This window comes from Saprolegnia diclina, assembly GCF_000281045.1.
Source record: "Saprolegnia diclina VS20 unplaced genomic scaffold supercont1.55, whole genome shotgun sequence".
Taxonomy (NCBI): Eukaryota; Oomycota; class Saprolegniomycetes; order Saprolegniales; family Saprolegniaceae; genus Saprolegnia; species Saprolegnia diclina.
The window spans coordinates 173,101-182,540 of NW_008246122.1; the positions used below are offsets into that span (position 1 = coordinate 173,101).

The 9,440-nt window shown below is 58.3% G+C and overlaps 5 protein-coding genes across 6 annotated transcripts; 2 read left to right on the plus strand and 3 right to left on the minus strand.

The window, feature by feature from the left end:
• Positions 1–5: 5 nt before the first annotated feature.
• SDRG_13062 (hypothetical protein) lies at positions 6–536 on the minus strand (the record flags this gene model as incomplete). Its single annotated transcript, XM_008619144.1, has 4 exons — positions 6–285; positions 333–340; positions 386–410; positions 457–536. 4 exons carry the CDS (start codon positions 534–536, stop codon positions 6–8), a joined length of 393 nt encoding a protein of 130 aa, XP_008617366.1.
• A 1,256-nt stretch (positions 537–1,792) lies between these two features.
• SDRG_13063 (hypothetical protein) lies at positions 1,793–3,933 on the plus strand. Its single transcript, XM_008619145.1, has 6 exons — positions 1,793–2,269; positions 2,311–2,580; positions 2,640–2,705; positions 2,762–2,986; positions 3,029–3,133; positions 3,183–3,933. Exons 1-6 carry the CDS (start codon positions 1,805–1,807, stop codon positions 3,369–3,371), a joined length of 1,320 nt encoding a protein of 439 aa, XP_008617367.1. The 5' UTR covers positions 1,793–1,804; the 3' UTR covers positions 3,372–3,933.
• A 251-nt stretch (positions 3,934–4,184) lies between these two features.
• SDRG_13064 (TKL protein kinase) lies at positions 4,185–5,504 on the plus strand. Its single transcript, XM_008619146.1, has 4 exons — positions 4,185–4,491; positions 4,538–4,728; positions 4,779–4,954; positions 5,019–5,504. The coding sequence occupies exons 1-4, from the start codon at positions 4,274–4,276 to the stop codon at positions 5,421–5,423; spliced, it is 990 nt and encodes a 329-aa protein (XP_008617368.1). The 5' UTR covers positions 4,185–4,273; the 3' UTR covers positions 5,424–5,504.
• Positions 5,505–5,573: 69 nt separating this feature from the next.
• SDRG_13065 lies at positions 5,574–8,018 on the minus strand. 2 transcript variants are annotated; one of them, XM_008619148.1, is made up of 11 exons: positions 7,756–8,018; positions 7,641–7,709; positions 7,529–7,591; positions 7,424–7,483; positions 7,307–7,369; positions 7,190–7,255; positions 6,926–7,143; positions 6,849–6,875; positions 6,380–6,800; positions 5,938–6,329; positions 5,574–5,889 (listed from the first exon to the last, which is right to left on the minus strand). In XM_008619148.1, the coding sequence occupies exons 1-11, from the start codon at positions 7,959–7,961 to the stop codon at positions 5,642–5,644; spliced, it is 1,833 nt and encodes a 610-aa protein (XP_008617370.1). In that variant the 5' UTR covers positions 7,962–8,018; the 3' UTR covers positions 5,574–5,641. The 2 variants fall into 2 exon arrangements, with proteins under 2 accessions (XP_008617370.1, XP_008617369.1); XM_008619147.1 differs by having other exon boundaries at positions 6,846–6,875.
• A 317-nt stretch (positions 8,019–8,335) lies between these two features.
• SDRG_13066 (hypothetical protein) lies at positions 8,336–9,013 on the minus strand. Its single transcript, XM_008619149.1, has 2 exons — positions 8,778–9,013; positions 8,336–8,720 (listed from the first exon to the last, which is right to left on the minus strand). Exons 1-2 carry the CDS (start codon positions 8,982–8,984, stop codon positions 8,421–8,423), a joined length of 507 nt encoding a protein of 168 aa, XP_008617371.1. The 5' UTR covers positions 8,985–9,013; the 3' UTR covers positions 8,336–8,420.
• Between the last annotated feature and the right edge of the window lie 427 nt (positions 9,014–9,440).

A 9,440-nucleotide genomic window follows, 5' to 3' on the forward strand; every position in this document is an offset into this window, starting at 1 on the left:
GTCTCCTAGCGTAATGTGGTGCGCCAGAGTACTACCATGGACGCTTGGGCGTCGCGATGGCAACGCATCCATTGGCCCCGCATGGTGCCGGGCTGCCGCAGGTCGCTCTCCGCTACATCAAGAAGGCTCCCGATCGTGAGCTCGGTCGTCGACGAGCTCTCAAAGCGCGCAAACGCTTGAAATGCCGCCGCTTCTTCGGCGCTGTACTCGCCGCCCACCTCCACAACGAGCGACGTGCCGCAAGATCGCCGCGTCGTGTGCTGCGGGCAGCAGTGCGGAAAGCACCTGCGTCGCTTGGTTAGCCGCCAGAGACAGCGTCGAGGTCGTCGTACCTGATGACCTAATGCAGCGGGATGAGCCAAGGTGCGCAAGCGAATCACCGTACCTTTTGGCCGTCCTGTTTGTTGTGCCTGCGTGGCACGCTGTGAGGCGACGTCGAAGAGAAGAGGAGTGTACCGCTGGTAGCTGCTGGCGAAGAGGAGGCCGCAGATCGTGCACGCCTGGAAGCCGCAGAAGAGGCGGTCGGGCAGAGCCATCGACGCCACTCGCTATGACAACTTGTTGGGTTCGACAGATTTGGCCACGCCGCGGGATTTAATTTTGACCATTTTTAACCTTTGGGCCAGCACCGGAAATGGGATCAAGATGGCTTTGTCCCGTGGTAAAACAGCCCCGGATGGGATTTACCCCAGGGGCGCATTGCGATCCTCGACAATGCGTCTGCAAATGGTCTGTGGGCGTGCAGCGGCTTCGATGCACTTGCGTCTGTATAAAGCAATGCTGTGGAAGACGATCGTGCGCGACGGCTGGACAGCATACGATGGCGTGGGCCAACGCGGTTTATGTCGTCCCGACGCGTGATGGCGTGATCGTTGGGTTATTCCAAAGGCTTTGGGAAAATGGGAAATACTGTTTGTCCCAATTAAATTATAATGTGTCAACATTGACCATATTATTTTTAAATCCATTGTTCTGGAGCGGAACGGCCGAGCCACTCCTTTGAAACGTCAGGACGAGACGTGGATCGAGGGAGCTTGCGCGCTGACCACAAGTCAGCAGCTCCTTGCAGGCCGAGTCCCGTATGAGACCAAGCACAGCCCGCGCACGCCAAAGTGGCCGCAGCTTGGCAGCTCCGCGATCCGAGGATTCACCAAGATCTCGTCCAAGTCATTGGTGGAATCTCATATAAACCCAAGAGACAGGGGAGAGATTCCTTTCGTTTGAGCTCAACAATCGCCAACAGCGGGACATTTCCACGTGCTCTAAGATCTCAGTATCCGGCCCATCCGGACAGCAGTGTTGACGGGTTGCTGGCATCAGGCTGAGATTGTTGCGTCGGTTGAGCACGATGAGCCCTTGCGGTTATATTGTGCTTTGATGTACGGCTCAACGTGTACTAGTATCGACATACGACTTGCAAAGCCTTTGTCCTCACCGGTGTGGACAGCACCCTTGGTTGAGACACATGGGCACGGCGTCCTTGATACAAACCGCATGGACAAGAAACTTTGCGAGTACCTTGGTTGGCTTCGTTTGGCAAGGTCAATCCTCACATGGATCCCGTAAATATCGTGATCCATGCTCTCTCATCGGTTGGGCTTATCCAGTATTCGTAATGTTCAATTGTATTTTATCCATCTCTAGCTGTTGGAATATACCAGCAGTGAGGAAACAAGCGTTGTGAAAGCATGTTCCGGTATGCACGAAGGGCTCCCATTGAATGTCCGGATATGTAATCGGTATGCGGACGCTTCTATTTTTAGACGCCAACGGGCGAGCGTGGCAGTCGTCCAGCGCTTCCATCATGGACAAGTACCTCCGGCTCCTCACGATGGGGATGCCCCGCGAGCACGTCGAGCTCAAGATGCGCGCTGAGGGCGCAGACCCGTCGCTGCTGCCGTCATCGTCAGTAGGCGCCGACGCCTCTGTGCCACCGCCGCCCAGTCCACCGACGGCAGCGAGCCCCAGCTTGCAGGCCGACGACAAGCCGGCCCCGAGCGCATCAACAAGCCTGAACGACCCACGCATCGTCTCGACCGAGATCGATACCGATCAGAGCCGTGCTCCTCCACGCTCGCAAGAGCTGTCGAATGCTGCAAGTGCTAACGCGGCGCCATCAACTGCCGCATCGATCGAGCGTGCTCGCCCTGCGATGACGGAGAAGATGTTTACCGTCAACTTGTCGGGCAGTGGCCATCATGTGGCGGTGCCGTCCTTGCGCGACCGGCAGCGGCGATGGCTACAAAAGACCCTCGTCTCCTTTGGGCGGGTACGTCTCGCTTGGTAATCGAGTTACTTAGCGTCTCGTAGGCCACGCCCACCCCCGATGACGTGTACGTCAAAGCCAAAGATCGCTTCCTCGGGTTGCTCAAGAGCATCGTGGACATTCGCGCAAGTTTGTCGCGCTACAAAGCCATGCTGCCGCAGTACTCGCTGGCGTGCGCGCAGCTGGGCGTCGACGTGTGGTGCGTCACGAGCGCCGACGCGGTCGGGCGGCAAAGCGTCGCGGCCGAGACCTTTCGCCACGCCATGTGTGCCATCAACGAAAAGCAAGAGATCAAATCCCACTTTTTCAACGCGGTACGTCATATTTCACGTTTCGATCGTCAAATTTGGGCAATACACCACTACTGTCGTAGGATGCAGTGCTCTCGGGCGCCATTCAGTTTGTGGACATTCATATTCGCACCATGGAGTCGTTCAAGGTACAGACACTATACATTGTTCAATGGCGCGAGGACCCATACACATGGCGGTATAGCCGATGATGCAGCACCGCGAAGCGCTCAAGCTCGACTATGACAGCTTTGATCGAAGCGCCCAAGCCATGCGCCGTGCCAAACGCAGTGTACCCGAGCTCTCGAGAGCCGACGCCAACGTCGCGACGGCCCGCGCTGCGCTGGACGCCGCCACGTTGCACTTGTTTCGTCATTTTGCCAAGTACGAGGCGCAGCGTGACACAATGCTGGATGGCGAGCTCGAAATGGTAGTGTCTACAGTTCAATATCCCTTTGTCATTCGCGGGTAGGTGCGCCAGGTCATGCACACGTTCTACGAGAAGAGCGCCGAGGTTACTCGCTTCACGATCGATACGCAAGCGGACGCCCAAGCGCTGCGCGCCAAAGAAGACAGCGTCGGCCATATCCTGCCTGTGCTGGTGTCGTTTGATGAATGTGGTGTAGCTCTTGGCTGCGATGACGTCCAAAGGACTCTTGACGCCACCGCCTGCGAAGGACGGTTCTATTGTCATGGAGGACGTGGAGCTCGGTGAGCCCGCGCCAGAGGCCAAGTGGACCCAGCAGCTCCACTCGTATCGATCGCACTGTCCCAAGATACCCGAGATCAAGCGCAAGCGCGTCGACCAGCCATGACTCCACCCCAACTCGAGCAAACCAGGCGAACATTTTCACAATAGTTTAAACGGAGCGGTTTTTCTGTCGGATAATAGACACGGAGCATTGACTACCTTCACGACCGGGGGTTGTCCCATCTCTGCTACGGCTTCTTCAAGGAGCTCCGTGGGGTCCACGGCAATTTTTGGGCATCCACTGACAGAGTGTACTACTGCTGCACCCAACGCGCCGGTTCGTTGCCGAGTGCTCTCAACTCGGACTCTAGTTGCAGGCCATTCCATGGCGTCGGACGTGACTGCCAATGCCGGCAACGACGGGACCTCGACCGTCATGTGTACCACGGAGGCTCAGGTTTGTCAACGGTCCGAATATGCCGAATTTAGTTTCGCTTAAATGCGGCACTTGAAGCACCCATGCGCGTCGAAGCATTCGGAAGGCTCCCAATTGCACTCGACGACCTCTTGGCTTATCGCACCATTTACATAGCGATAGAGGGTATGCAGTCCATGTTTTCTGGGCGGCCTTTTGCTATTAGCGTCCCTCTGCTTCGGCTTGTTGAATTGTCCAGTGTGTTCCGCGGCTTGGAGGACTGTTCTTCTTACTTGTCGGAATCCTTTGCTGGGCCGGACAAAGAAGCGCCGTTCGTCTCTCCTAGGAGCCACCCGCTTGGCCCGTCCGGTCGGTCCGAGCGCTGCAATCGGTGCGACGGCGTCGTCCATGGCTGGCCTTCAACGCATGTCATTGGCATAGGTTCTTGGAGCAATCACAGATCGCCGTCGATCCATGAGTGGCGATGCAAATGCCGAATTGAAGGTGCCGATTTTACCAAGTTGCCGGCTGGTGGGCGGGATCCTTGACACGGAAGCGTGTCTTTTCCGCGCGCGTGTGTATCGGCAGCCATTTCCGCTTTTTCTAGTCGCATGGAGCTGCCGGCGTTTGAGCTCAGCACGTTCCGACGCTTCATCCGCAACCTCCGCGATTTGCCGCCGATCCTCGTCGTCCGCGACTACATTGGCCGCAACGCGTACGCGGTCGTGAGCAAGGGCGAGCTGCGCGACGACGCGGTCGCGCTCAAGCGCAGCTTCGCCAACGTCACGAGCCGCGAGCACTTGGTGCGTGAGACACACCTTCTCTCGGGGTACGACGGCCTTTCTACTTGAAAAATGCGCGAACATACACTGTAGGCTCGAGCACCCGAGCATTGTGACGTGCCATGGCGCGACGTGGCGCGGCGGCGCCATGGACTCGGCGCGCAACGACCTCTGCTGCGTGCTCGAGTTTATGGAGGACGGCAACCTCGAAGACTACTTGCGTGCGCACCCGTCGCTCCCGTGGTTTCCCGTGAAGCTGCAATGGCTCTACGACATTGCACTCGGTACGACAATGGCATGCGCCACCAAGGTCGTGACGCAGCGCGGACATTAGGGCTTGCGTATCTGCATCGCGTGGGCTTCATCCACCACGACCTTGAGCCGTGCAACGTGCTTTTGCGGGGCGACCATGCCAAGCTCTGCCAGTTTGGCCAGTGCCTCCACGCTTCTGAAGAATTCGACGAGGTCGCGACCACTGCGACGTACGCTGCCCCTGAAATCGCCGTCGAGGTGCGCCCTTTCTCGATTTGTTTCGTATTTTCACCGATGTTTCCCGCCTTTTCCCCGATTTTAGAACTGCAATTTGCCCGAAAGCGACGTTTGGTCGTTTGGCGCACTTCTGGCAACCATGGACCGGCACATGGCGTCCTTTCTGCGCAACGACGAAAACGACGACAATGACGCGAATGACGCGAATGACGCGACGATGTTGACGCTCAAGATGGCGCACGCACTCGCGGAGGAGCACATGACACCCGCGTTTGCCCATTTATGCCCGCCCGAAATCCTGTCGCTGGCGCGCGACTGCTTGCGCATGGACCCTTCCTGTCGCCCGACCGCCGACGAGCTCGTCGCTCGCATCGAGACGATCGCAGACGAGTACAACATGGTGTTGAAGCCTCTGCCCATGTCGGCAGTCGCCGAGAAGCGCGAAGCCGAGCTTCGCAAGGTGCTGCCACCGCGGCGACGACGCTACTGACCGCGCCGGCTCTGGAAAGAGGTGGTGGACGTCTTGCCAAATGGCTTTGATCGTTTATAATAGTATTTTCTCGAGTTCCGATTCTTGTCTTGGCACCAAGCGACGCATCGAATGAAGGCGGACATTCCTGTAGGGCTAGGGTTGAACCGGTTTGGAAAGGTTGTGCAAAACACACAGTGAGAATGCGTTTGGTAACGCCACAAGATGTGGTTGCGTGATTACAGATACTGCTCTAACAGTGTGCAGAGCTCCAGCGTCGTCGGGCGCTCGGAGGGTTCGAACGCCATGCAGCGCTGCGCCACTTCAAGGACCCATGACGGCGTCGTGTCCGAGCGCAGGCGTGGGCGGAGCGCGCCAAGCGTCACTTGCGTCATAATGTACTGCTGCGAGTAGGGGCGGTGTGTGCTTGGGTCGATGAGGTCAGCGTACGGCACCGCGTGCGTCGATAATTCGGTCAAAAAGACACCTAGCAGCGACATGTCTCAGAACCCTACCCCTGAAACAAACTACTGACCAAACGAGTACATGTCGGCCGAGACGCTGTAGTCGGTGCTCAGAATGACCTCGGGCGCCATCCACTGGTACGTGCCAATGCCGTTCGTGAGTGTGGACGCGTCGACTTGGCGCGAGCAGCCAAAATTCGTGAGCTTGGCGCCCCGGGTCGCGTCGAGCAGGACGTGCCGCGCTTGCAGATCCCGGTGGATAATGTCTTTTTCATGGAGACTGAGCAAGCCCCTTGCGACATGCACAAGATATTGCGTCTTGTGGGTCCACGCAAGACGCGGCTGCGTCATCAAGACGAGCTGCAGATCGCCTTGGTCCATGTACTCAATGACGCACTCCATGTCGATGGGCCGGCACCAGCTCACGCCATAGAGGCGCACCACGTAGTAGCTGTCTTGGACTCTATACCAGGATACACATATTAGACTATACCAAGAGACAACGGTCCCTACTGCGTCAGCAACTGTAGCTCGTGGACAAAGCGGTAGACGGTTTTGGGACTGCGATCGCGAAGACGCTTGATGACGACGGTCTCTCCTTGATAGTGGCCACGCCAGACGTCCACGTCGCTGCCGGTGGCCATCGGTGCGTCTCCGATGACAGCATACGCGCTCGACGCGATCTTGAATGGAGTTAACAGGGCAACGTCCAAGTCAACGCCTCGCTCGTCCATCGAGAGAGCCGACATCGACGAGGACGACGGTCGGCGGACCACCGTTTTGTTGAGAATGTAAAACACTTGCGTCGGCTTCGGGTCTGCCTCGGCGGCGGGGGTCCGTCGCTCTCGCCGCCGCTTGCGACACCACCAAAAGAGAGCTGCAAGAAGAACGAGCGCGGCGGCCCCAAGACCGAGACCGAGTCCGAGTGCATAGCCTAGTTGAGCGCTGAGCTTTCTATCACAGGACGTGCGATATATACTGCCTGTGACGGCGGGCTCGTCGGGTAAATCTGCGTGTAGGACAAGTGTGAATATACTTCATCCCGAAGGCGAGTAGGACCTGTGATGCAGACGGGGATCGAGACATTCGCCGTGAGGTTGCGCATGCGGCCACCGATGCTGTCGCAGGCCCAGCGACTACCAGCATCGACGCGCGGAAGGGTCGTGGCGAAGAGTCCTTTGGCTGCGGTCGCATTGGCGGCGATGGAAAGTGCGTTTAAGGCGTCAAACGTCGCTGCAGGTGCCACGAATGAGTTTAAACTGCAGCCGTCAACGCCACTACGTCACACGCATCAACTCTCGAGCAGGCATCGCTTTAGAGTACAAGTAGACGAGCGGCTTGGAGAGGTTGACGTAGTTGAAGGAGACGAGCCGGTTGCCGCTGAGATCGCTAACACCAAGGATGAGCTTCTTGCTGCGCATGTCGTTGAGGGTGTCCTACATGTACTTGATCGATGTCCAATCTTGGTTCTGGATGGCTTCAATGTCGTTGTACGAGACGTCTCTAGACTCAAGATGCTAATACCTCTGCAGCATCTACGGAGTAGAGTCGTCGTACAGTGCCATCAGGCCCGTCGGGAGGTTCTCGAGCTGCGTGAGCTCGTTGTCGGGTAGCGCGCTACATGGCCGCTTTAGTCCGCGAAGGTCGAGCGAGGGCACCTACAGCGAGAGGAGCTCGGACGGCAGCGGCGCTGGGATCGTCTTGAGGCCTGCGCTGCTTAGCCACCTACGCACGCACGGCGGGTCGCCAACGGTACAGAGATGCGATGGTGTACAGCGTGCCCAACGCGTCGGGCAGGCGCATGTACGTCGTGTTGAGCGGCGACGAGGTGTTGAGAATGTACCTATGCCACACTCTGCGGCGTACTTCGTGGAGAGGAAGGAGCGTACAGCGCATCGAACGGGTACAGCGTCATGTTGCCGATCGCGTCGATGCCGGTGGCCGTGCGCTGGCGGTCGTCGAGCGCCGAGCTGTTGACGAGCGCGCACGCCGGACTCACAAGACACATGGCCTGCCCGGCGCCGCAGTACGCATCGGCAACGAGGATGCGCGACGCGTTCGAGAGGCCACTGTACGGACAGGGCGGCGCGGGCATGCGAGACAGCGGCGAACTGGGTATCGTCCCGCTAAGTTCGAGTGGGACAGATGGCGGCAGTGTGCGAGAAGAAGCAGATGCGTGAGGCCATCGACGTGCGCCAAGGCCGCCAAACGATGGTCCTAACACGGCGAGCAACACTGCTAACCAAGGTACTTGCTGAGCAACATCCCGCAGGCGTGACGTCGGCCATGGACAAGGCGACCGGTCGACAGTACGGAGCACCTTGCACGACGATGGTCGCCCGGTGGCGGTCGCCTTGGCGATCTGCAGAGCCCATCGGCTTGTGCCCACATATTGTACAGGCGGCGCTTGTGACAAGGCCATTGTGCAGGAAAAGAGCCATCTCGCGGATGGATGGCCGTGGAGCCGCGCGATGTACTAAGTGGACGTCGTGTTCGTCTAGTTATACCTAATCCCGCGGCGATCTCTATAGCTACTTGGTCTGCATGCGTGCGTTTACTCGAGCTCGCCAACGCCGCCCATTTCAGCGATCTTGGCCAAAAGCTCGTCGGCTTCGGCCTTCTTGAGGTCCTTCTTGAGGACGGCGGGGACGCCCTCGACGAGCTCCTTCGCCTCCTTCAGGCCGAGGCCCGTGATGGCGCGCACTTCCTTGATGACCTTGATCTTGTTCTTGGCATCAAAGCTCACGAGCTTGACATCGAACGACGTCTTCTCCTCCTTGACTTCCTCGACAGCCGCCGCGCCGCCGCCGCCGCCGCCAGCCGCAAAGCCCATTTCGGGGATGTCAAACTTGGCCTACGACGCACAACAGTTAGCCGATATGCCCACACCGCGTTTGAGCAGATGGAGTACCTGGATGGCCATGGCGAGCTCGGCGATTTCAATCTTGGAGAGGTCCGCGATCGTGTCGAGGGCGACCTGAACGCGGGGCGTCAGGCCCGTGACCTCCTTGGAATCTTCGCTCGCTTCGACGAAGCGGGGCATGGAGGTCGAGATGGCGCGACGGCCGGCGGCGCGGCCAGCGACGGCGGTGGACGAACGGAGGACTCGGGCGAGCATGGTCTCGAAATTGCACTGGCCAAGCGCGGTCCTCCCACAATTGATACCTCTCAAGGTACATCCCGTACATTCCCATACACGTACGTTCAAGAATGTACGGTACGGCTGCGTGTGTTGGAGCCATACATCTTGGCCAATCCAAGGCCGTCGTGGCACATCCGGATAGCCGACAACCGGCGTCCGCAGTCCACGATGGCGAACCGGATGATGCCAAAGCCGATCTCTCACCTTCGGCAGCGTCGATCTGAGGGCATTTTGAATCCAAAGCGGTGGCATGGCACCGTGCGGAGTCGCATTCAAACGGTCGGGGACCAGAATGCAGCCACTGTATGAACTAAATACTGTTTCAAATGCAGCTCCGCAACACAAAATCTTGAAACTCTGTCTGCACGCATACACTGCCTCAACGACGAGCTATATGCAAGCAGCAACAACTTGTGGTATTCAAGTGCACAC

Coding starts and splice junctions, on each gene's coding strand:
- SDRG_13063 (XM_008619145.1), top strand. CDS start 1,805: ATGGACAAGTACCTCCGGCTCCTCACGATGGGGATGCCCCGCGAGCAC. Junction 2,270..2,310: donor CCCTCGTCTCCTTTGGGCGG/GTACGTCTCGCT, acceptor AGCGTCTCGTAG/GCCACGCCCACCCCCGATGA. Junction 2,987..3,028: donor TGGATGGCGAGCTCGAAATG/GTAGTGTCTACA, acceptor ATTCGCGGGTAG/GTGCGCCAGGTCATGCACAC.
- SDRG_13064 (XM_008619146.1), top strand. CDS start 4,274: ATGGAGCTGCCGGCGTTTGAGCTCAGCACGTTCCGACGCTTCATCCGC. Junction 4,729..4,778: donor GCTCTACGACATTGCACTCG/GTACGACAATGG, acceptor CGCGGACATTAG/GGCTTGCGTATCTGCATCGC. Junction 4,955..5,018: donor CCCCTGAAATCGCCGTCGAG/GTGCGCCCTTTC, acceptor CCCCGATTTTAG/AACTGCAATTTGCCCGAAAG.
- SDRG_13065 (XM_008619147.1), bottom strand. CDS start 7,961: ATGCCCGCGCCGCCCTGTCCGTACAGTGGCCTCTCGAACGCGTCGCGC. Junction 7,256..7,306: donor TGGACATCGATCAAGTACAT/GTAGGACACCCT, acceptor CCTTGGTGTTAG/CGATCTCAGCGGCAACCGGC. Junction 6,876..6,925: donor GATCCCCGTCTGCATCACAG/GTCCTACTCGCC, acceptor TCCTACACGCAG/ATTTACCCGACGAGCCCGCC.
- SDRG_13066 (XM_008619149.1), bottom strand. CDS start 8,984: ATGCTCGCCCGAGTCCTCCGTTCGTCCACCGCCGTCGCTGGCCGCGCC. Junction 8,721..8,777: donor AGCTCGCCATGGCCATCCAG/GTACTCCATCTG, acceptor TGTGCGTCGTAG/GCCAAGTTTGACATCCCCGA.